This window comes from Aplysia californica, unplaced genomic scaffold (genome assembly GCF_000002075.1).
Source record: "Aplysia californica isolate F4 #8 unplaced genomic scaffold, AplCal3.0 scaffold00165, whole genome shotgun sequence".
Lineage (NCBI taxonomy): Eukaryota > Metazoa > Mollusca > Gastropoda > Aplysiida > Aplysiidae > Aplysia > Aplysia californica.
The window spans coordinates 83453-109687 of NW_004797435.1; the positions used below are offsets into that span (position 1 = coordinate 83453).

The following is a 26235-nucleotide window of genomic DNA, read 5'->3' on the forward strand; positions in this document are numbered from 1 at the left end:
AGCATAAAAATGCATGAAGTCAGCGATAAATCTCAGTAAAGAACTTTCACTTGCACAGTCACGTTAGGCCTACCTACGCTGCGAAAAGCATCGTCACGATATGCGCAAGAGGGCGACAAGCGAGGTGTAATTTTGACTAGCCATAGATACATTGTGTGTTAGAAAGTGTGTAAACCCAGTTTCAGCCCAATAAGGAGTTACCGTTGAAAGAAGTGGAACTCAGAGAAGTTTTTTGAAAAAAAACCGAAAGCGACATAAGCTCACTGGCTTGCGTTGCGTATCGTGTGATCAGTCCTGTGACCCGCGCGTATTGTGAACACGTTTTAGCAAGATTTGGCTGTTATTCGTTGTTTTATTTTGTCGTCGAGTGCGCATTCAGAGACGAAACGAAAGCAAATAAATCTGGGACTACTGACCAAGGTTTGTCCTCTGCAAAAATGGCGACTTTCTGCTGTCGCTTTAGCCCCTCTGCTGCCGTGGTACGTATATCAAAGCACACTTATCTTACTCCTCTGTCTCTTGGATTTTTCTTTGTTGTACATTTTATTTTGTGTATGAGCATTATTTAAGCGCATTGCTGAAGATTCAGTTGAAACGCCCTTCACGGTTTAAGATTTTAGAGGTTAAGTAAGGTTAGTTTGTTCGGTTATGTATCAAGTTCATCTCGAACAATTTTTACAGCGGAACCGGTTAGCGAATGTGCTGACAACAGTAGATCTACCGGTTTCACTAGACTTTCAGTTGCTTAAGAGACCACTTTTCAATAGATAGAAGTCTTTGCATCTAAAATTTAGCAGTCAGTTTCTAGATCTAGATGCAGGATTGTAGATCTAGGATCAGTCTCCTCTGTCACACTCTACTCTGTGGATTCCAGTTTCCCTCATCTTCAAGTGTCAACTGACCCCAAGTCCAACCCAGGCGCTTTTTTCGGTAGTTCCTACTCCCCTTATTTTGACTTATTTTATTCCAAATTGGCAAAATTGAGCTTGATTTTGTATTTGAGACGGCCACCTCTATTCTCAGCCGGAGTGATAATAGTGCAGGCGAGTCTTGTGGCTATTCTCACCCGGTGCGCATTCACCAAATTTTGCGTTCACCCTAAACCACAGAATTCTACACTGTGATAACAGAAAAATTGTAGAATTCTGTGCCGTGAACAAACGTTCCATTACATTGTAGCCTACTAAAAGCGTACGATTTTGTCTGTGGGCAGTGGAGAGAGAGAGAGAAAGAGAGAGAGGAGTAGCGCGAGAATTTCCGGGCAAAACAAAATGGCGACCCGCGTAGTTCGGCTCGATTCGAAAAGTTAAATAGCTGTAGCATCTTTGTAGACAACCAAATTAATTTACTTTTGTGTTTTAACATCATTTTTTAACTTTGTTTTGATCAATTTGATCGTCCACACCGATAGACAGTATTCAGAAAGAGACAGAGAGAGAGAAGAGGGGAGGAGTTGATCTTGCGAGAACTTCCGGGCGGGTGAGAATAGCCACTTTCATTTGAGACAAGCGGATAGGCCTATTTAGCCTAGATACTTAGGCCACCTGTATTCTCACCCCGGGTCTTTTGGCTATTCTCACCCGGTGCGCGTTCACCATTTTAGCCTAGATCTAGGCCAACAAATTTTGCGTTCACCCTAAACCACAAAATTCTACACTGTGATAACAGAAAAATTGTAGAATTCTGTGCCGTGAACAAACGTTCCATTACATTGTAGCCTACTAAAAGCGTACGATTTTGTCTGTGGGCAGTGGAGAGAGAGAGAGAAAGAGAGAGAGGAGTAGCGCGAGAATTTCCGGGCAAAACAAAATGGCGACCCGCGTAGTTCGGCTCGATTCGAAAAGTTAAATAGCTGTAGCATCTTTGTAGACAACCAAATTAATTTACTTTTGTGTTTTAACATCATTTTTTAACTTTGTTTTGATCAATTTGATCGTCCACACCGATAGACAGTATTCAGAAAGAGACAGAGAGAGAGAAGAGGGGAGGAGTTGATCTTGCGAGAACTTCCGGGCGGGTGAGAATAGCCACTTTCATTTGAGACAAGCGGATAGGCCTATTTAGCCTAGATACTTAGGCCACCTGTATTCTCACCCCGGGTCTTTTGGCTATTCTCACCCGGTGCGCGTTCACCATTTTAGCCTAGATCTAGGCCAACAAATTTTGCGTTCACCCTAAACCACAAAATTCTACACTGTGATAACAGAAAAATTGTAGAATTCTGTGCCGTGAACAAACGTTCTATTACAACTGTAGCCTACTAAAAGCATACAATTTTGTCTGTGAGCAGTGGAGAGAGAGAGAGAGAAAAAGAGAGAGAGAGAGGAGTAGCGCGAGAACATCCGGTCAAAACAAAATGGCGACCTGCGTAGTTCGGCTTGATTCGAAAAGTTAAATACCCGTAGCATCTTTGTAGACAACAAAATTAATTTACTTTTGTGTTTTAACATAATTTTTTAACTTTGTTTTGGTCAATTTGATCGTCCACACCGATAGACAGTATTCAGAAAGAGACAGAGAGAGAAGAGGGGAGGAGTAGATCTTGCGAGAACTTCCGGGCAAAACAAAATGGCGACCCCCGTTGTTTGGCTCGATTCGAAAAGTGAAATAGCCATAGCTGCAGCATCTTTGTAGTCGATAAAATTAGCTTACTTTTGTGCTATAACGTAATCTTTTCTTTGCCTTTATCCATTTGATCATCCACATCGATAGAAAGTTTTCCGAAATTAGGAAAAACAGGTCTTTTTTCAAACCGGGTGAGAATAGCCTACGGTCGCAAGTCTCACCCAGGGTGAGAGGTCGATCGTATTTCTATTCTCACCCCGGATGAGAATAGCCACTTCCAGATACTTAACTAGATCTAGATTCTAGATCTAGATCTAGGCCTGAACACCAATGGCCGATTAGTAATAGCCATCTTGTTTGACCTCGCAAGGGGGATGCCCACCGCGTCATCTGATCGTGATTCTAAAATATTGATGATTTTGCGTAATGCGTGGTTTGGTTGGCACTGGCAGTTTACAAGCTTCCGTCTTTGAGACTTTCCTAGGTGGTTTCCTCTAGTGTACTGATGCGTCTAAACGTAGAACGACGCACTTGCCTGATTGGCGGCTAATTTTAGCAATGTGATGTCATAACATCCTGGGATACCCACAGACTATTTTTAGAAGGCCGTGGAGATAACAAAGATCATGTAGTAGAGACAAAGATTCTCCACTTAGAGAATCTTTGGAGGTAGGCTACCGCATGGAACAACATGTTGGGTCTGTGGCTTGATGTGTTATAAACACCGGCACCGAATCGATGTGTTTCGCATGGTAAAATTTCACACTTGCGGGTAACTGCAGTCAGTCAGCCATGCTCTACTGATTAGTTACAAGGTTTCTGGTTTGTTAATAACATTTCGGAATTCCGGTAGTGGTGCTTGAAATTGAAACACGGTAAACGCAGAAACGGTAAAGCGCGCAAAAATTGCCGCCGGAAGATTACACCTCCTCCCTCCTCCGGGCGTGATAAACAATGCGCAGAAGAGAATAGCAACAGCATCATAGGAACACCGCATCATAATACATTCCGATATTCCTGGAAAAACATCACACCAAAGCGTTGTGCTGTCAAAGATTCTCTGCACGATCGTTGGTGCCATTGGGCTTGGGTTGGCAAAATTTAGATGTAGTCACTTGTTGGAGGGGTATCCCGGTCTGGCGTCAAAGAAAAGATGGCCACCTTACCTTAAAATAGTTTGCATCGTTCTACGGGTAGTCGCATGTTACTGCTATTGCACCTCACAGTATCTATTTGCAAACCTTGCAGTCTTGAATTAGATCTACTCCATTTGCAGCTCAGCATCCTATTAAGTCCAATCTCTTGTAAAAGTGCTTCATTTCTTGGGCTTATAAAACTTTAAAAGAAACGATCCGGATCGAAACGGTCGATCATTTGCACTGCGTCATTGAACTTTGTTTGAACGTCCTTTTGTACGTAGGCCTACTCTTAGTTTTCTTCTTCTTCTCAGTTTACGTAGTATACAGCACACAGAGTATCTCCTTATGGGGCCCCCCATCTGCAGGGGCCATTCATTTTTATAGTTTACAAATAATTATGGTGAGGGGAAAATATAAATAAGTAAGAACAGACTGAAATACCTAAGTAATACAAGACCCCAGTGCCCCACTGTTGTTGACTGGATATAATGAATGTACGTGTATAATGTGTGTGTGTAATATATACTCTAAAATGTTCTCCTTTCTCCTCCTTTCCTGTTTCCCAGTCCTAATCTGTCACCTGTTTTCATCTCCCCCCCCCCGGCCTTCTCTGGGCTCCTGTCTCCTTTATTCTTGACTGTTTTTATATATTGTGTTCTCCTGGTTCTTACTGATGTCTTTCGGCCACACCCCTGATCTTAGGGATCTAACACCTAGCTTTCTCCATGGGCGTAAAATCTCGGAGTACCCTTGTGTGCAAGTTGCCCACGTTTAAGAGAATTAAATGTTAAAAGTTTAACAGTATGTGTTGGGTGGTTGGCAGGTGCTCTGGTGTGGTCTGCTACTCCTTCCTATCAAACATTTATCATCTTTCTCTCTTCTCCTTCTGTTTTGTGCATGGTTTTCTGTTGTAACACCTCCAATATTTCGCACTTATATGACTTTTAAATTGTTTTGTAAGTGCCAGAAAACTCTTACTGAAAATTACGAAACAGGATGTTCTTCTTCCCTTGGAAAGCTTTTTTAAATTAAAATATTAAAATATGTCAACAGAAGCAGGCAAAGACATGGAGTCAACTATCGAGATGCTTGAGCACATCAGCTTCTCGCGCAGCAACACAGGTTGGTGTTTCAGTCTATTTTGAACCCTAACCCCCCCTCCCCCCTCCCCCCTCTCCCCCCACCAAAAAATAAAAAAATTTTAATGTAGAATTTTGTTGTTTTGAAGTTGATTAAATTGTTCATAAATTCAGGTCCAGAGCCGAATAAACGTAATACTTGTAGACGTGATGCTTGAATAGTTGCAGTTAGATAGGAGGAGCGAGAGAAAAACTGCTTCTGATATAGATGTGTTTGTAATCCTGCACAATTAATTTCTTTATTTCACTTTGAATGAAACCTTGGCAAAGACAAACTGGATGTCAAGAATTTTGAATAAAAAATCTTATATATTGAAATTAATTTTTGATAGTTGGCCTCTCTCAGTTAACAAAATGCTGCTAATTTTACCTACCAGGACATATTTCACTTATTCTCTTTTACTTGTTTAAGTTGACAAAGTGTATATTTCTCATCATTAATTCATGAACAAATAGAAGACTGCCAGCTGGTGATGTCCTGTCCCATTGTCATGTGTTCAGTGGAATTACTAATTCCATATATATTATGTTAGGTTGAGCGTCTCTTTTTTTTTTACTGTTTAGTTTGTGCGCTCATGGGTGTTTATTGACCCAACTTGGGTGTAAATGAATGAAGTTGGTTCCATATAAGAATTTAGTGATTTTTTGTCATGGGGGCTGATGGTTAACTGAAACCCTGTATCACCTTTGGCTGTTGTTGCCAATGTTTTTATCAAAGATTTTGTGTGCACCGAGGAAATTACTGCATTCTTTAGATAACCCTTCTCATATTTTTATTTGTTTGTATCTCTTATCTGTTTCATTCTTTTAAATTTTAAAATAGCTTCTTTCATGGCTGGCCTTCTGCATTGAGAATACAGCAAATTGGACACAGCTATCCATTTCTCCTTCACTTCTGATGCCTTATATTATTTACATTTTTGTGTTCAACTCTCCTCTTATTTTGTCTTTTTATCTATATTTCTGGCCTGCAATCTTTTCTTTTTGTAGATGCATGTAAGAGATGCTCTGAACGCTGCTATGGATGAGGAGATCGAAAGAGATGACAAGGTTTTTGTCATGGGAGAGGAGGTGGCTCAGTATGATGGAGCATACAAAGTAAGAATGTCTACACGTGATTTTCATTTATGTCTGTCCTTTCATGAGCTTGATGTATAGCTAGGCCAAATGTTTAGAAGATGTTGGGGGCTCTTGTGGTCTAGAGGTACGGTGTTCACCTCTTATTCAATAGGCCTCGGGTTGGAAATCTGACAGCGATGAAAATTTTTCTTCTCTAAGATGTTTTCCTTTTATCTCTTTTAATGCTCTCTAATCCTGTCCTGTCATCTCCACTTTCTGCGTCCCCCCCCCCCCCCCCCCCCCCCCACTTTTCCCCCCCCCTCCTCTCGGCTCCTGACTCTTTCTACTAATTTATACTGCTACTCCTGGCTCTTTCCTACTGCTGTCTTTCATCCACATCCCTGATCTTAGAGTGGGTAAGATCAAACACCTAGCCTAGGGTGAAAAATCTTGGAGGTCTTGTGTGCAAGTTGCTCACATTAAAGATCTCTTGGTTGTCTTAAAGTCGATAATAGTAGGCTTCGGCTGCCACCAGGGCAAAATTCGAAATTAATTTCTATCAAACTGAAAATGTTTAATGTGTCCCACGCGCTCATATGTAATGACTTTATGCAGTTGTGAGCACTGTAAAATACTTACCCCCCAAAAAAAGTTGTTACTCCTCTTTCTTTGTCCGGAGGTCAGGAGTGAAAAAAAGAGAACTATGATTTTGGATTTATCAAACATTGATGAATTTTGGTTGAAAGGAGAGAGACGAGTTCAGAGTCACATTTGTGTTTACATTAAATTAGTGTAGAGTTATGTTACTGGCAAATTCGTCAATAGGATGGTGCTTGGTTATTTATTAAAGTTTAATGTCAATAATGTATTGTGATAAGCACCTCAAACCTGAACTGAAAGCTTATCTTATTTTATCTGAGTTTGAAACTGTGTTATTTTTAGTATTTTACTTTTCACTCTGTAATTTGTTTGTCTAAATGGATTATGATCATGATAATACAAATATTTTATTCCGAGCCTTAAGTAGAATTTTGATTTTCATAGTCGTTTTGTTTATTTACTTTTACTTTCTTCTTTTTTCCCCCATCTCTTGATATTACAAAAAAACCTATTCAATTTCTAAACAGGTTACAAAGGGTCTTTGGAAGAAATGGGGGGACAAGAGGATTATTGATACGCCCATCACAGAGGTGAGTTTACATGATGTTTCTTCTTCTGCTCTGGCTGGCCTCCTCTTGAGGGCGGCAGCCTGCTGTATGCAGTCAGATATGTGACAACCTCATTGGGTTTGGTCCATAGTTCATCTGGTCCGGGCCGGGTTCAGTGTTCTTTGTTTTAGGAAGCAACACCCCTGCTTTCCGGACATGTCCATTGATGCTCCGTTGCTCTCTCCAAAATGCCGCTGAGGGTCTTTCTACTGATTGTGCCGGTGCATATCTGGTTAAACATTCTTCTGTTCTTTCCAGCAAGGATGCCAGGGTATTGTCATGCAGTAGCGGTTCACGGTACGGGTCTCCCTGCGGGCACTCAAATAATGCTTGTCGTAAGTCATTAGGACTGACACCACATCTCCGGCACAAGTCATCTGGGGTAGATCCCACCCTTTGGTATGACTAGATTAGGACTCTTTCGTCTTCTGGAGAGCCCTCTCGCCTTGTCCTGCTCCAGTGGTGGTTTTAACTTCGCTTTAACAGAATTATGAATTTGGCGGAATGTTTACGACTTTTATTCAATTTTACAAAAATATGATTGTAATGCCCCTGATTCCGATTTTTAAAAGATAAATTTGGCTACCCCAAACCCCCTGCCAATCTTTCTAGTTTACAAGGGGTGTAAAACTACCAGACCTGGACAGTCTGCATCAATACATCACGTGCAGCTGTCCAACTCTAACAGTATTAACATCCTCTTTGCATTTAGCCCTTGTAGTGGTTCAGTGGGGAAAATGTATGCAAAAATCCTAGAGCGACGTACTCTCACAAAAACCGAACATCTTCTCAGTGACGCCCAATTTGGCTTTAGAAAAGGAAGAGGGTGCACTGATGCAATCTTCGCACTCCGACAACTGTGTGAGAGGGCTTTCGAATACGACAAAGATCTCCACCTCGTATTTGTGGATCAAGAAAAAGCCTTTGATCGAGTAAATAGAAACAAGCTATGGAAGATCTTAGAGCAGTACGACATCAAGGGACAACTGCTAGACAACATCAGGGCTATCTATGCCAACAGCAGAAGCGCTGTCCGAACTACCAGTGGAACATCGGACTGGTTTCCAGTAACATCCGGAGTGAGACAGGGCTGCAATCTCTCCCCTCTGCTCTTCGTGATCTACATGGACCAGATAACAAAAGAGGCCAATCCAGACCCAGAGGCACTCAACGAACTCATGTTTGCAGATGACCTGGCAATGATTAACAACAAGACTCAGCTACAGGAGCATATAAACCAACTAAATGCGAGCTGCGAAAAATATGACATGAAGATCAGTATAAGCAAGACTGAAGTCATGACAATTAGCAGGAGACCAGGTAAAGTGGATATCAACATCAATGGATCCCAACTAAAACAAAGCAGAGAATTCAAATACTTGGGTAGCATTTTCACAGAAAATGGAAAATTAGATCGAGAGATAGAGACTAGATGCCAGAGAGCCAACGCAGTCAGCTGCCAACTGGGCCCTCTCCTGAAACATCCCAATATCCCCATGAGCACCAAGGCGAAGCTCATCAACGCCATTTTCCTTCCAACGCTCACATATCAGTGCCAGACATGGACTCTAACAAAAGCCCTAGAGAGGAAACTGGTCACATGCGAGATGAAATGCTTAAGAAGAGCGGTCAACAAAACAAGAAGAGACAAAATTAAAAATGAAGTCATAAGGGACACCGTGGGAGCAACACCAGTCCTACCACACATTGAAAAACAAAAGGTCAAGTGGTTCGGACACCTCACGCGGATGCCCTCAAACCATCCAGCTCTGAGAACATACAACATTAAATATTCTGGATGGAGAGCCAGAGGAAGACCAAGGCGACGATGGAGTGAATCTGTGGCAGACACCCTTAAAGATCATGGGATGTCCCTCCTACAGGCCACACGACTTGCTGCAGACAGACACCTGTGTCTCCCCGCGACACCCCAGGGTACAAGCGGAAGAAAAAAGTAAAGTAAAGTAAAGTAAGTGGTTCAGTGCCACTTTGCCTGTAGAAAAGCATTAAACTTAAGAAGTACCAAGGCGAGGAGTAAGACAAACATTATAGGTAGACAAGGTGTTAGAAAATTTCTCCCCTTCAGTGGTGTAGGCGACAGCCTAGGCCAGTGAGAGAATTTTTAAAAAATCTACAACCCCTGGCCTTGACACCCCAGGGAAGAAGACTATCCATAGCCATATTACAAATTTTGAAGCCAGATTACCAATTTTTATTTATTGATTACTAAAACGTATGCTGGTGGGTGGGCAGCCCTGAGAATGGTGAACTTGAGTGTGCTCTCATTCATTGGCGATAACATATCGTGTAATGCATGTCCTCGCTGAAGCCAGATCTGTTTTTAAATTTGCTTGGTCTAGTCGACCACCCTGGTTGGGCAGTGCATCAGTGCGATCATTGCCATAAAGATTGCAGTGGCCCAGTATCCATTGAATGTGGATTTGGCTGTGTATTTTACAGCAGTGACATATTGCACTCCATGAGTCATCCTCCATTTTGGTTTTGAACTTTTGACTTTGGTCGCACCTAGTGCTGTATTAGTGATGCTTCGTTGGTTTTGCCATGGAGTGTACCTGGTTTTTTAAGATCAAGGTGACATCATTGTTGATAACACAAAGGAGCAATGGATGTAATATCAGCCACTTTCAGAGAAGCAATAGAAGTAGTGTACCATTTTCAGACACAGTTATTTGTTTACATAGAATCCTGTTCTACAATTTTTGGTGGAGATTAATAAAAAAAATATTGTTTTAGCAGACCTTTTCTTACTTCCCTTTACCTGGGCATCAGGATAGTGAAAATGAAAACCCTGAAAACAAAATCAAATTTATCAACTGACAGAACATGATGAACAGGGAATGGCCCAAATGCTTTGGCAAGAGAGGCATACAAGCCTCTATTGTCTTGGTTTGAGTCCTGGCACCTGAGAAATACATCAGTTCTTTCAGTGGTTTGCTTTTGAAACAAGTGTTTGAAAGTACTGTGTTTTTTTTAACTGAGGGACAACTTATTTAGGCATAGTAAAATTCTTAACATGTATGTATTTTAATGAATGTTGCCTTTTCTTTTCTTTCAGATGGGATTTGCAGGGATAGCCACAGGGGCAGCAATGGTGAGTTCTCACATCAGTTTTTAAATAAACAGCCAAGCCCCATTAAACCGCCTACCTTGGGACAGGCATAAAGTTTGCGGTATAGCAGGGCTGGCGGTATAATGTGATAGCACCAATTGCCATCTTGACAAGTGGTAGATTGGTAGAGATCCGAGACAAATGGCTAGTCTTGACTCATCTAGATCTGTCTTGTGTGATTGCCATGCGCAGGGGAAAAACAAGTAACAACATGAGCAGCTCCAGCTTAACTTTAGGCAAATTCAAATTAACAGAAGTAGTTAAAGTGGAGATGAAAGGTGCAAGGGGAGAGCCAGCGTTGTAAATTTTTTTATGGAATGAGCTTTTCGCTGCATTTTTTTAGTCTTGACCAAGCCCCCTGTTTTCACCAAGTGGAAAATTCTAAAAACCATCTTACTCTGTCTCTATGCTTGTGAGAAAAAAGTGCATGCACAGATCTCTTCGTGGTCCTTTAATCGATAAGAGTAGGCTTCGTCTGCCACCCTGGTAAAACTCAAAATTAATTCCTACCAAACTGAAATATTCAATGTGTTCCAAGCTTTCATATGACCATATGCAGTTATGAGTACTGTAAAACACTCATGAAACAAGCCCTGTCCTTGACGTCCCCAAGGAAGAAGACTATCCATGGCCATATTACGAAGTTTAAAGCCAGATCACTAATTTTTTAGTTGTTGATTACTGGTACTAAAACATATATGCTGGTGGATGGGCTGCCCTGGAACCGTAGATAAAGATCTTGGAATATTTCAACGCCCCTCTCTATTAACATTGTGATGATGAATATGGTGTTTGTTGTTCTGTTGTATTGTTCAGGTATTAACCTGAATTGCGTTTCTTTTTTACGTATGCTTTTGTTTTTCCAACTTGGTAGGGCCCCTTGCCTTCAGGCAGCCACATTCTGATTTTGAAAGTACTCTGTACTATGGTTTTATACTGACTAGAGTATCTTCAGATTTGGTAGGAGGCACAATTTGCACGCGGGACCTCCAAGATTTTTCGCCCGTATCCGAGAAGGCTAGGTGTTCAATCTTCCTTACGCTACCCTAGGATCAGGGTGTGGCTGAAAGACAGCAGTAATAAAGAGCCAGGAGTGATAGTAGAAAGAGCTAGGGTAGCATTAGAAAGAGTCAGGTTAGGTTTTGAACTTTGGGCCTATTGAATGAGAGGCGAATAACATACCTATAGACCAAGAGAGCCACCATTGAGTGACTTATAGAATAATTGTTCACCGCATTCGTAGCTTGTTGTTCCAGAAGTTTTGAGTAACACAATGAATTACAGTAATATCTCTTGGAATATTTCCAGTTAGTAGAAGGTATTGAGCAGGTTAGTCAAGTTTCTGCACTCTTCATTCATCAAGTACTTCATTTGTTTTCAGTGGGATTAGATCAAGTCCCACTTCTTTACCTTTAAACATCTCTTTAATGGCTGTTCAATAAATTGATAATTGAATATTGGCAAAAGCATTACCATATTTTATCGGGGTCTTTTTGGTATACAAGTCTAAGAAATGTATTTTTGTTTGGTAATAACGTAATATAGATTATTATTACAAGAGTTTCAAGCCTTCGAACATTAAAATAGGATGCAAATTATACAGAATATGGGATTGTAAGGGAAAAAACCAGCGATGTCATTTTCGCACCTGTTTACTTCATGACATAACCACAAACACACTTCAACACTTTAAAGGCTAACTACATCATGTTATAATCAGGAAGTGGAGGTACTTTATATATTTTTAGGGGAAAATATCAATCGTCGACATAGCAATGACCAGCAGTCTCCAAAGTTAAGTTTTCAATTTCTTCAAAACTTATAAAAGATGACATCGTGATGTGTCAAGGACCCTGTAGACATCTATATAGGGTTTTTTAAACCCGATACTTGTCAGTCTTCGGGTTGCCTCAGGTCTGTCCTCACAATATAAATGCCCCAGTTCCCAATGGCACCTGCCAGCCTGTTGATCATTGGGATGAAATATTGCGATGCCAGATATTTTGCCGGCAGGCTGAGGTTGCACAGGTTCTTTGAAGTTTCTTCAGACGACTGAAAATATATTTCTACTTTTTTTATTGCCAGAGCCTAAAAATGACATTTTCAATATCAGTGCAAATCAGGAGCAAATCAACAACATGTGCTAGAAATTCGCCAAGCTTGCAAAGACGTTTGTGGGAAAGAGATAATTATCAAGCAGCCACTGAGTGGGTGCTGTGGTCCGTGTGTAGTGTGTACCTCTGAATTAGAGGGGAAGTATAAATACTGGGGGAAGAACCATAATACTTTGTTATGAATGAGTGTGATAAATGTTTTAAAAAATATTCTAAGTTATCTTATGTACAAATTTAATCTGTGGATTTCATTTATGTGAACCTCTCAGGCGGGATTGAAACCGGTATGTGAATTTATGACGTTCAACTTTTCGATGCAAGCAATAGATCAGGTGATCAACTCTGCAGCCAAAACCTTCTACATGTCTGCAGGAACTGTAAGTAATAGTGATGGACTTGGAAGTTCATTCTTTTATATATTAATGAAAGGAAAAGTTTCATAATGTTAACTTTCTTTGAACGTGGAGTAACTTTTCTCACTTCTATAAATTGCAGTTCAGATGCTTTTGGTAGAGGCATGAGACTACACTGTTATCTTTAGTGTTGCATGTAGTGTCTTTTTTCAAATGAGTTTACTCTGTTTATGATGTTAGTATTGTGTATAGATGAGAAAGTTCCTAAAACATTTCTTTGTAATTTTTAGTCTTTCTTTCTGAGTTATATCCAGTTGACCTTGACAAAATTTCCTCTGTGCAAAATGGACAAGTGAAAATTAACTTTTGAAAAATTAACTTTTTCTTCCTGTTCTAATGTCGTGTTAGGAACATTGTACTTTCTTCATCCTTTATTCTATGGAAGTACTCAAAAGAAAAAAAGGCAACTGATATGAGTCTCTTCAAGATCAGCTAGTGTATAACAAGTCACAAAAGTTCACTAAGAAACATTACCAAATAATGGTGTTGGTGTTGTGCTACAGGTGCCAGTGTCTATTGTTTTCCGAGGACCAAACGGAGCGGCGGCGGGTGTGGGCGCTCAGCACTCTCAGTGTTTTGCCTCATGGTACAGCCAGTGCCCCGGCCTCAAGGTCGTCTCACCTTACTCTGCGGAGGACTGCAAGGGGCTTCTCAAGTCCGCCATCCGTGACCCAAACCCTGGTGAGAGATATTCTTCCTGGTCAGAGTAGTATCGGGACATATTTACTACCATTTACTAATAGTCTACCTTTCAGGATCTGGTGCAAAATACAGTCGAACCTGTGCTAATGGCCACCTGTCCAAGAAAATCACCTGGTCAAATGACCCACTGCCCACTCTTCTCCTATCATTTTTTCTGTATTATAATGAAGTGGAAGAGTGGAAATACAAAGTGGTGGGCAAGGGATACTGCAGGTGTGAATAGAGCTGTTAGTCTTTGTTCAAAAGGATCACCTGTATAAAATTACAGGTTTGACAACTTCTTTTATGTGAGTTGCCTATGGACTGCAGTTTTTGTTTTCTCCATCCTAATAATTGGCAATTATTGATAAAAAGATAACGTTACTGAAAAGTATGCCCTTATATCATAATAACAAGTAGCATTTGTACAGCACAAATTCCTGCACAACAGCAAGCTCAATGGGCATGACAGTCTATATTATTACCCCAGCAGACCAGATAATGTTCTGAAACAATCTCAACTATCTGGGAGACATACGGTGCAAGTTGCCATTTTATAGAGATGCTAAAACATTAACATAATGGCAAGAATGGCCGTGTTTCCATTCACACCTGGGTGAAGAAAGGAAATTAGTGTAAAGCGCCTTTCCCAAGGACACAATGAGGCTCGACCCCCCCCTTCCCCCCCAAATCTGCAACCTCACAAATACGAGTCCGGTAAGTTAACCACTAGACTACCAATGCCAGGATTATATCCTTGAACATTAAGTCTTACTTATAAAGTGGAAGAGTGGAAATACAAAGTGGTGGGCAAAGGATACTGCAGGTGTGAATAGAGCTGTTAGTCTTTGCTCTTATTGGAACTGTCTGACATTCTGAACTTAACAGTAGACAATGATCTCTGCCTTACATTTCGCATTGCAGCACCCTACCTGTGGGAATTGTTCTATTTCAATGGTCATTAATGTTCTGTCTGATATTTTTCATGTAGGACTTGAGTAGATCTGATACAACATTGTTGTGCGTTGAACATTTATCTGTGCAAATTGATGTAAAGTGTAGCAGTGCCTGACTATGGGGATAAATCGAGAAGGCGGGTTTCTGAAATTGTCAGGATTTTGTAATACACTTTTGCCTATACATTTACTTACATTAAATCTCTTTTTGGATGTCATATCGCCCTTTATATAAAATAATTCTGAATTAAGTATTAGATGCATTAGATAATTTTAATATGATGTGTCAATTTTGAGTCCTTGTGTGCATGTTTCCATGGAGTCAGAGAAGTTTTGGATTTTTTTTTATAACCAGGTTTGCACTTCTAAAGTTGATGATAGAGAAAATTGTTAAACTTTTCGTGAAAAATATACATGTTTATTCTTTACCTGAGCCTCAAGTTGGAAAACTGTGGAGCAAAAATTTCATGTTTATAGGAGTGTATAGAAGTGTTTGACCATGTATGCTTTGTTTCAGTTATATGCTTGGAGAATGAGCTTATGTATGGAGTGTCGTTTGACATGTCTGACGAAGCCTTGTCCAAAGACTTTCTCATCCCCATTGGAAAGGCCAAAATTGAACGAGAGGGTGAGGCTTTATATATAGTTTTGTGATTTACGGTGACAAATTGGATACACTTATAGAATGTAGTCGGTGGTTGGCGGGTGCTTTGGTTTGGTTTGCTCCTTCTTTCATATCTAACAAATTCTCCTATCCTTTTTATCTCTCCTACTTTTTTTCCTTGAATGTTACTCTCTAGTAACACAACTTATCTAGTTGTGTTTTATGACCTATTAGTGTTGCAAGTATTGTAAAATTCTTTTTCAAACTCAAAACTAAAGGTGGAAGAGAGCAAGGTCTGTAGTGTATAAACATCTCCTCTACCCTTCTAGATCTAAAGTCCAAATGAGTGGAATATTGGGCAAATAATGGTAATAATATAATGATAACATGGGACTGGTATTCACTTTCTAGATTATTATCATGACTTATAGTGGTGTGGTAAGTGTTTTATGATGCTACAGACACAGTAGTTGTCATATAAGGGTAAAAAACGTTTTATGGTTTTGGTTCAGGATGTAAAAAGTTTAAAAGGACAGATGTACACATATAAAAATCTTTCATGTAAAGTATATGAAAACTATTCATAGCGGTGTAGCTTCTTAAACAGTGGGTTAGCGTGAAACAGCATAATCAAGAGAACACAAAATTTGAGAGAGAGAATCGAAAAGGAAAAGTAAAAGGGTGAAGGCTTTTGATGGTCTATTCTTATCATCACTTTCAAGAGTGCCATTGAGGAAGTCCCTTGGAAGAAAAACGAAGTGAACAGAAAAAGGTTAAAACATAATTGAAGATCTCTCACGTTTTTTTTCCACAATCATGCAATTAAAGTAAGTGATGATTAGTAGAGGTTGCTAATATTAATGTATGCTAAGGCATCTTTCTGCTATATTTTTTTCACAGTAATTTTGTGTACATGAACCATGTCTATTATGTTAGTGTTACTTTCCAACTCTCTTTTTGGTTGTTTGTGGGTATTTAGCAAACTTCAACTGTTCTTATGTCTCCTCCTTTCCTTTGCGTGTTACTCACATCTTATCTTGGGCACTTGTATACATGACTTATTTGTGCTGCAAGTGTAGTAAAATTCTTTCTCAGACTAAAACTAAATGTTTTGTTTTTTGGGTTGTTTTTTTTTTTAAAGTTCCTTTCTGTGTTTCCCAGGATCACATGTGACCCTTGTGTCACACTCCAAGAGTGTTGGCTTGTGTATAGAAGCTGCAAATGAGCTAGCTGGGAAAGGAGTGGAATGTGAGGTACCTCTCTTTTGTTTAATATTTTAGGCTCATTGCAGACCTGCTATGTGAACCAGTTTTTAATCTGTATACTGAAAAAGTTGCAGACGGACGTATTTATGACGTCTGGTGCAAACTGGCCCAGTCTCAGATTGAAAGGGAAAAAAACCCCAGACTCATCCCTTTTTCCCCCCAGATCACTAAAATCCCTTAAACTTTAAAAAAGTGAATGTTTTAGCAAAAAGTATGCTCTGCAAAGGTAGCTGTAAACATAGCTTTTAAAGAGTAAAAATACTACTCAAGACTTCAGAAAGTGAACGTTACAGCGGAGAGTACATCTTTCAGCCAAGAATGTTATACCGGTACCGAGGAATTACTGTATTACTCATTGTCTATCTGTGTGCCATTTTATTGCTTCGTAATGTCACAAACACTTGCTCCTCACGCTTCTCTCACTGTTTCACTCTCACTGCATACTATATAGGCCTCTATGCTTTTTGGTTGGCTCTACATGATTGTATTTTTAACGTAAGTATCACTTGTGTCAAAACTACCTCGAAACATCTGACAATACACACATGCACACAAAAAAGAAAAGAAAATCAATACTGCTGTTTATTACATGCAGTTGGGGGTGAAAAAGCACTTCAATTCAAGAGTATATGTTTGAGTTGAATTCAACATAACCGTTGATTTTGACAAAAATATAAAGAAAACGAGTTGCTTGTACCAGAGAAAAGGATCAGCTTAACTGAAGATCAACTCAAGTGACTTCAACACAAGTAGAGTTGACTGTAATACAAGCAAATTTGGTTCTGATGTGCGCATTTTTTATTCCCAAATATGAAACCAAGCCGTTTTTGTGGCTAAATCTTCATACAGAAGAATTGGCCAGGTGATTAACGTGAAGTACATGAGATGTAATACAGTAGTCTTCTCCTGAGATCCCAGGAAATTGTGGGATCTTACATTAATGGGATCTTTCCTGATGCACCAAGTGACTCATGTTCAGATCTGCAGTCGGTAAAATGGTCTTCCCTTACTCTGAAATGAGCTGGTGTGACCGCTTGGTGGACTATGACTGATGGCAGGCAAAGAGTAGTTAACTTTGATGACCAATCACAATGGCACGAGGCATGCCATTTTCACTTATGCTTTTGTGAGTTTCAAGATGTGCTCCTCCCCTTTACTTGTTCAAAATGTATAGCTTTCCATCTCTGACTGAGTTCCCCCATCTCTGTTTTAACCCAACATTGTGTTGGGACCGCAGTACAGCTCGCTGTGGACTTCACCAATTAAAATTCAGTCTGTCTCGCAATAGATTCGAGAGTAGATACAACTGCTGCAATAATCAATGAAGAGTTCACAGTTCGATGTGATCTTGGCTGATTTAGACTTGTAGGCCCCACCCACCCAGCTTTTGATGTAAGCTCCGGTGGAGAGCTCAGATACGATTTCTATGTTTGGTGAAAACCATTGCACCTGCGAGTTCGCACCTCGGTGTGGTCCCGTCTGGGGTAAACATTGCACGGTTTCATCGATATTTACAAGGGAAATATGATCCCATTAACGAGAATGGCTGATCTGTGATGCAATGAGCAGTCTGATGATAGCAAATTTTTGCTGCTTGGTTGATCAGCTGCGCCGACTCTGATTTTTGTTTCGAAAATCATGATCTGAAATGCGGAATCTTAGCCGAATATACCCTTCAGAGCAGGATCATAGGGGTTACTTTCGGGTAGTAGAAATTCTCTTTTCTTAAAACAGTGGGATCTTAAGCGAACCGGGATTGTAAGTGGTGGGATCTTAAGCGGTGACTAGAGGTGGCAAATTTTACCAACTTCCATGGCGTCCTTGCTAAAAAGATGCATTTTTAAAAATGTACCAGGAGTGTAGAGACTGCAATATAAAATTGTTTTCTCTTAATTTTGAGCTTCATACATCAAAACAGCTGTCTGGCAAATTGTTCTTATATCTTCCTGATGAGATGTGGCTTCTGTCCTGTGGAATTACTGTTGACTAAATTGTATGTTTATGAAGGTGTTGAAAGAACAAATTGTTTACACAGGTGATTAACCTGCGTACACTGAGGCCCTTGGATGATGAGGCTGTGATCAAATCAGTGATGAAAACCAACCACCTGGTCACAGTGGAAGGAGGGTGGCCACAGTGTGGTATCGGAGCTGAGATTGCAGCAAGAGTGATGGAAAGTAGGTTGATGTCTTTGAACTATATTTTATTATCTGCATCTTGGATTGGTTGGTTGGAGGGCATCACTGGTAGGACCTACTTCTTTACTTTCCCACTGTTATTTCTGTCTGTCTTACTTTTTAATAATAATAATAAATAATTATTAATAATTTATTATTATTTTTATTATTACTTTCCCTCTGTTATTTCTGTCTGTCTTACTTTTTAATAATAATAATAAATAATTATTAATAATGGGAGTGCTTATTTGGGCCACATATGGCCTAAATAAGGTAAGGGAGGGGGGTTTAGCTTATTTAGGCCACAGGTGGCCTAAATAAGGTAAGGGAGGGGGGTTTAGCTTATTTAGGCCACACATGCTCAAACTACCAGGGGACACCCTTTTAAGGCAACTGAGTTCGTTCCACTTTCATAATGGTGCACCTTTCTCATTTAGTACAGTTTTGTCTCAGTGTACAACTTATATATATCATAATGAATATTGTAAGAACAAAGCACGATACGCAAAGTTTTGCTCAATCTCAATGGTTTGAATGAGGGCCAGATTTTTCCTTCATGGAGGGGCAAAATCTAGGCTACCATTTTGGCACACTTTGGTCAAGTAAAAAGGTCAAATCCTCCGAATGGACTTCCGGGTCAAATTTGGGGTATAAAAAGTGTGTACACAACGTGGCTGAGTCAAAGTTACACTATCTTTGCCTGGGTGGCACTCTCTCGTACTGTCTCGTAGTAGTACATCTCTCGTACTGTCTAGTAGTAGTAGCCTACATGTAGATGTAGTAGTAGTAGTAGCAAAGATCGAGAAGAATCTTTGGTAGTAGATTCTATCTAGTAGGCAGTTTAGTGAACGTGCACGCGGCAGGGCGAATCGGCCTCGATAAGCCCGTAGACCTTTGTGATCGGCCACGAAGCCTTGTGTTTTGATGGGTCTAAACAACTTAGTGTTAATCGCACTGCCACATCCGACAGGCCTTTATCTTTTTAAAAGGAAAAGAAATGGTCATCAAAATGGTTGAATTTGCGTGAAAATCGATTCGGTAGAACTGTAACTATTAAAATTTGCTTCTGAAAACAAGTTACAAGGCCATTTTTATAACTCGATGAGATAAAAACTACTGGCTGTATTATTCTGTATAAATTATGAAACTTCAGGACGTATTATTATTTTCCAACATCTTTTGCCGCCTTAGCTGTAGAGGTTGAAGTTTTCACAACACTAATAGATTTAGTAATAGGGCTTTCCGTAAAAAATGCATAGATCTACAAAAGCCGAACCACCGAATCGACCGGTCAGCGACCCGGGCACCCCGCTCTCCCCTGCACACTGTGATAACATGTTGCTTCAGTATAATTATTCAACTATTAATACGTGCTGCTATGGCAATTGGGATGTACTGACTGACAAAGCGATTCACAGTTTTGTTTTTATTTTACCATATATTTGACTTTAATAGTGCAGGTGATAGCTAGATCTAGATCTAGATTCCCTGTCTAGAATCAGTAGTAGCAGACAAATGTTAGAAGCAGCCAGAGAGCCTACAACTGCTAGATCTAGATCTAACTCATTGCTATGCCTTTGGGCTTTGGAATTGAAATAAAACGAATTGCACAGTTCTAGTTAATTTTAGATTCAGCAACTGTCTGTATTTCCAGAATTAATAATAACAAATCTCACCATAACAATCACTTTTACTTTTATTAGAATAATTAGATCAACTTTTTTTTCTAAAATCTGTTTTGCGCAAACTTAAGACTTTCTCTACGTGTAGAGCACAGAATTTACATTGTAAGCCTCTGCTCAGTCTTTTATTTTTAAGTATATACTTAATAAAATACGTATAGATATAGATCTATATACTCATTTTATGTTATTTTCTGGATATTGTTAAAAACGGGGTCTACCTAGCAAAATACTAGGTTTTAGGACAGGTGGACCCCGGGGTCACCGTAGTGAAATACATGTAAGTAGATTTATTTAAAGATTAGTAGACCCCGGGGTCACCGTAGTGAAATAAGTAGGTTTAATTTTAAAAGGATTGGTGGACCCCGGAGTCACCATAACCGTAGAGGAATAAGAAGGTTTAATTAAGAATTGGTGGACCCCCGGGACACCGTGATTAAACCTACTTATTTTACTACGGTGACCGCATGGTCCACCTATTCTAAAACCTAACTAGTATTAAATTTCGTTAGGTAGACCCTGGGGTCCACCTTAAACCTAAACCTTCCTATTTCACTACGTTGACTCCTGGGTCCACCAATCCTTAAAATTAAACCTAGATCTACATGTACTTATTTCACTACGTTGACCCCAGGGTCCACCAAACCTTAATTAAACCTAGATCTACTTATAATTTCACTACGTTGACCCAGGGGTCCACCAATCCTTATTAATTTAAACCTAGATCTACTTATAATTTCACTACGTTGACCACGGGCTCCGCCAGTCTTACTATAAAATAAACTGAGATCTACTTATTTCACTATGTTGACCCCGGGGTCCACCGATCCTTAGTCAAACCTAGATCTACTTATTTCACTACGCTGATTCCAGGGTTCACATCCTAAAACAGCATTTTGTTAGGTAGACCCCGCGGTCCACCTATCCTTTTGGGGCTAGATAGACCCCGTGGTCCGCCTATCCACTTCCTTGATAATAACTGGAAAACATGCCAGTTGTCATGAATAGTGAAGAAAAATGTGGAAAAAAAAAGATAACGAGGTAGACGATAATTTGTCAAAAAAATTGCAAGTGCAAGTGAAAATCATAAGATAATTTTGTTATTTTCTGGTGATCTTTTCACGGTTTATAAAATGTTCCAGTGGGCTTACTACTAGATCTATGTCTCTGAAGAACATTTTGCTTGATTTTATTAGCTTTTTTCATGTACTTGAAAGCATAGAATAAAATAGTTTCACACAAATGTATGCACAATACCTTAAAAAAGAAAGATAAGGTCATTGTTGTTGTTGTTTTTTTAACGGAATCCGTTTTACGTTGAAAAAAGCGCTAAAAACAAGTTAAAATTTTTTAAAGAATGCCCATAATATTAGGAATCCGAAATTACTACCTTGATCTAGTTTGCTGACTCTTTAATAACCATGAGCTGTTAAGAAAAAAAGAGAATGATATAGGATTTGTCTAAATATGACCATTAGTAAGATATTGCCCATTTTGTCCAATTATCCTTGCAGGTTTTAATCACCCTGTACTGCACCTCAATAAGCACAAAAAGAATATTTCTGTGACTTTGTATAAAGGTGTTTTGTAGTTGAGTTCTATGTAAAATTCTCAACAAAATAATGTACATTTGGACCGTACAACTGAGATAGACACTCATGCACACAATAACATTCACACATTACACATACACATACAAACACACTACTACATTTACTCTCTCTCTCTCTCTCTCTCTCACCACAACCACACACAAAACAAACACATACACACACACACACACACACAACTCTTACACTTGGTCCACTTATTTAGAATCATCCTCTATTTTGAAATAATCCCCCGCACTAAATAAAAAGATCAGTAGAATCTCGACCTTCCGAATCCATGGTTAGTTCAAGAAATCTACCATATGATGTGGCCTAAATAAGGTAAGGGAGGGGGGTTTAGCTTATTTGGGCCACAGTGTGGCCTAAATAAGGTAAGGGAGGGGGGTTTAGCTTATTTAGGCCACACTGTGGCCCAAATAAGGTCACCCATTAATAATTTATTATTATTATTACTTTCCCTCTGTTATTTCTGTCTGTCTTACTTTTTCCCAGATATGAATGACCATTATTGTGTTGATGTACTTTAAAAAAATTCAAACAAACAAACAAGCTACTCTTCGGGGCAGTGCCACTGACTGAATGTGTCTTAAGGCCATTCCCAAAGGGGGGACATTTCTCGTTCAAGCACAGTAGAATTGTAAATGGGCTGACTCATGTCACGCTCATAACTGTGCCTGATCTACAACAGGGAACTGCTGCTTTTTCTTTCCTGATCCTTACTATTGTCATTTTCCTCTACTTCTTTTATATGTTTGTCACTCTCTTGTGACCTGCTATTTTGGGGTGCCTTGATAGTCGGAAGCAGACCTTGTGCTGTTGAAGCTAGAGAGGTGAGCAGTCTAAGTCTGATTCCCTGTAAAGACTTCTCTGTTGACACCCACCCCTTGGCGCTCATATGACCTTATGCAGTTGCGAGCGCCATAAAACCCTCTACTATAAAAAAAACAACAAAAGCATCTTGGAAACTGGATGCAGGATTGAGTGGAGCAGACTTTGTTGTGCTGTTGAAGCTAGAGAGGTGAGCAGAGTAAGTCTGATTCCCTGTAAGGACTTCTCTGTTGACATCCACCCCTTGGCACTCATATAAGACCGTATGCAGTTGCGAGCGCCGTAAAACCTCAGCTAAAACAAACAGAAGTTTGGGTAAAACTAGTACCATTGTATCTGGAGAGGTGAGGCACATTCCAGAGTCTACTTTTTTCCCCACAAAACACGATTTTTCCTTGTTCAGACCTGCCACCCATCCCGATTCAATCCGAATATCCCGATAAATCTCCCCCTTCTTTTCTTTGTATATTACTCTCTGGTAACACCTAATCTTCTGCACTTAAAACTAAATGAGAGGAATAAAGTGGTCTCTGCTCCTTGTGCCCAGGTGCTGCGTTCAACTACCTTGACGCCCCCATCCTGAGGGTGACCGGAGCTGATGTGCCAATGCCCTACGCTGCCTCTCTGGAGCAGCTGGCCTTACCGCAAGTGGTGAACGTCCTCAATGCAGTGAAGAAGTCTCTCAACCTACCTGCATAGTCATAGAGGAAGGGACATCATGTTGAACTTTGTGTTAAGAATTGCTATGGAAGATAGAAAGATTTTATTTGTAAGTCTACCAGAATTGTGGAAGCATATCTGTGAGTGTGTGCATCTCTATTTTATGCGTGTTGTTAGAAATTGATATGGGAAGATGGAGGTTTTAAGATACGCATGACTCAGTTTTGTAGATCAGGTCTTGGAGGAGTAGCCTTATTCGGTCAGAAATTACAAGTCGGTATGAAATTCTTTTGTCTCAAGTTGACTTTCTGTTTGGCTAAATTCATTACACAGTATCTACCTGATGAGAAGGAAAGGTTTCTGCCATTTTGTATTTCGGGGGTTTTTTTGGTCTTGAAATTTTTTTCTTGCTGAAAAACTGACTTGTAAAGTTTTAGTTGTATCATTTGAACCTGGATTTCACAAGTACAATGAGGTTTTTTTTGTCCGGTTTAGTTGCAATATCTCAACTCTAAAATAAACCCTGGCCAATGGGTTTTTATTTTCTTTAAGAAGAATATTGGATTATCATGTATAGCTTTTTGTCATTGGTGCACACCTTTTGAAGCGTGTCATGCCTGAAGTTTGGGTTGTTTGTTGCTCAAAAGTTTTATTTGACTTGTTAGGTGACCTTTACTATCTTTGCTTTGTGTCACTAGTTGTCTGGAGAACAATTCTGCGAGAAAAGATATTAACACATTACACCCCGACTCGCCCTGGATCACCCGAGAATTTCCTGACGCTCTCCACCCTAAGCCGCCCGGAATCGCCTGCTCTGACCAGGCGTCTTTAGAAACGACGTCTCGCCTTTACGAGACTCTGTGGCCTAGATTTTGTTTTACACAGTTATTGCAAAATTTTCTTTCTTTCGTTTGATATCAAAACGATATTTTTCGGATTTGTAGTTTTAGTATTAGAGCCAATCGATATGCGATCGCGTTAGAGACACTTCGAAGGTGTCTCAACTTGTTGAAAAGCGACACAATTGAGAAAAAGGAAATGACAATGGATTTGAGCAAGAACAAGCAAATGACAAATCAGATGAATCAAATATTGATGAAAACATTGTAGCAGGAGTTTGGGGCGATTCAGATTAATCAGATGAAGAATTTAGATCTAGGGCCCGACCGCGAGGCTGGTAGTGAGAGTGATGGGTCGGAACCCCGATTGAATTCAAGTTAAAACATTTCCAACAGTTTGTGCATACATAAACGTATATTTTTCTGAAACTATATTCATTTCTCTTTCTAATTATTATTTTTTCAGGATTCTTGGAATTTTTAAAGTATTTTTTAAATGGTTTTTTTTAATATAGGCCCCTATATGCATGTGTTCACGGGAGGTGGATTCCTTCCCCTTGCTTAGGATCTAGGGGTAGACTTCCCGTCCAGACCCTTAAGGTGTAATGTGTTAAGGATAACTTGAGTCTTGCTGCACAAATCTTGAACATACTGCTACGCTGATCATCTACTCATTTGGCCAGGCTGTCTTGCTGAACTTTGAATATGTGCAAATTTTCGGAAAACCATGATATTAATCAGATATTTACTGTATATTTTGGCGCAAATGAAAAACATTGTCACCAGTGCCATTTGATATCCAGATTAAAATTTTGGTTGGATTTCCTGAGAAGGTTATGGGAATTCTTGAACAAAGCCCTGTTTTTAGTTTGATTAAAATTGTGGGTTTTTTCATTGTGAAGTTGTGTCTTCATGCATTATTTTCGATACAATGTCAATGGGTGGATGTAATGTGGGTATATGAGCATTGCTAGTGCGCCATGGAAGTTCTGAATTTGATGTCCCAGAAAAACTAAAGGGACTCTCTGTGATCAGACTGGTGACATGTCTAGCACAAATGCTGACCCGTTTGGCCTATGTTTTCAAAACTTGTTCAGATCAGTTCTTTTACTTTTTGGCTATACCTGTTTTCCTGTAGGATGCAAATGTTGGAAGAAGCATACTGAGTGCTCTTTGTCTTGCACCGTAACTTGGTGCCCTTGTATATTCTGTTTTGAGATTATCCCAGTTATGGTGTAATGAATGTGGAACGTGATTAACCTTGTTTAAAGTGATGAACGATATCAAATTTAGGCTGTTTTGTTATCATTTATGGCAATCTATTGCTATTTCCTGAAGTGTAATAGTTTGTTTTTGAATCTCTGGCGCGTTTGTTTTTTAAATTTAATGTGAAATGGGAGAGTACCGAATGGTATTATTATTTTATTTTATCCCTGTATAGTGTAAGGGTTTCCTTGTGATTCAGCTGAAGTGAAACTGAAAGCTGTGTTTTGTTTGCAGTTTCTCATTATCTAATATATAGCCTATATATAATTTCTAGGCTGCTTTTAGAAGCTGTTAGTGTTAAAGCAAAATTTAAGTTGAAAATGAAAAGAATCTTATTTTGAAACATGATTGGAACCCAACTACTTAGTTTTATTGTTATTAATGTTATCCCGTCACAAAGATGTATCTTTTGTTTTCATTGGCGCATTTCCCTTTTGGTGTATGTGTATTTAATCATTGATTCATGTGAAGGGTGGAACTCAAACACCAAAGCAAAACCATGGACTATTGAGAGAGATCCATCATCTTCCAAAGTCCAGATTTTTTAGTTATGCCTTTGAGTGTTCATGTGAAGAATTGTTCATTGAAAACTAGTTCTCATTTACTAGGCCCTGTTTTCTTTTGTTGAACTTACTGCCTCATCTGGCAAGTTGAATAAAGCGGTCATATACAATGTCTTGCTTTCAGAGTTATTTTGTCATATATTAAACGAAGTGTATACAGAACCGGGAACAAAGTCACGAAGTATACAGACCCGGTAGGGGAACTCTTTTGTGATTTCGGGAAGTTTCAGACCTCAGACCCAGTAGAAATCTTTTGTGTGTGTGTGTGTGTGTGTGTGAGAGAGAGGGGGGGGGGGTGCTAGCAAAATGTATATGACATGCCCCAGTTGGCAGGAAC

General features: G+C 39.6%; 1 protein-coding gene across 1 annotated transcript; it reads left to right on the forward strand.

Moving 5' to 3' along the window:
• The first annotated feature begins 341 nt into the window (after positions 1-341).
• On the forward strand, positions 342-26008 carry LOC101854948 (pyruvate dehydrogenase E1 component subunit beta, mitochondrial). The gene is made up of 11 exons (XM_005097828.3): positions 342-479; positions 4758-4826; positions 5834-5941; positions 7030-7092; positions 10187-10222; positions 12624-12731; positions 13271-13448; positions 14922-15032; positions 16170-16261; positions 18309-18450; positions 23118-26008. The coding sequence occupies exons 1-11, from the start codon at positions 438-440 to the stop codon at positions 23267-23269; spliced, it is 1101 nt and encodes a 366-aa protein (XP_005097885.1). The 5' UTR covers positions 342-437; the 3' UTR covers positions 23270-26008.
• Positions 26009-26235: the final 227 nt, after the last annotated feature.

Coding starts and splice junctions, on each gene's coding strand:
- LOC101854948 (XM_005097828.3), top strand. CDS start 438: ATGGCGACTTTCTGCTGTCGCTTTAGCCCCTCTGCTGCCGTG. Junction 5,942..7,029: donor AGTATGATGGAGCATACAAA/GTAAGAATGTCT, acceptor ATTTCTAAACAG/GTTACAAAGGGTCTTTGGAA. Junction 18,451..23,117: donor TGCAGCAAGAGTGATGGAAA/GTAGGTTGATGT, acceptor CCTTGTGCCCAG/GTGCTGCGTTCAACTACCTT.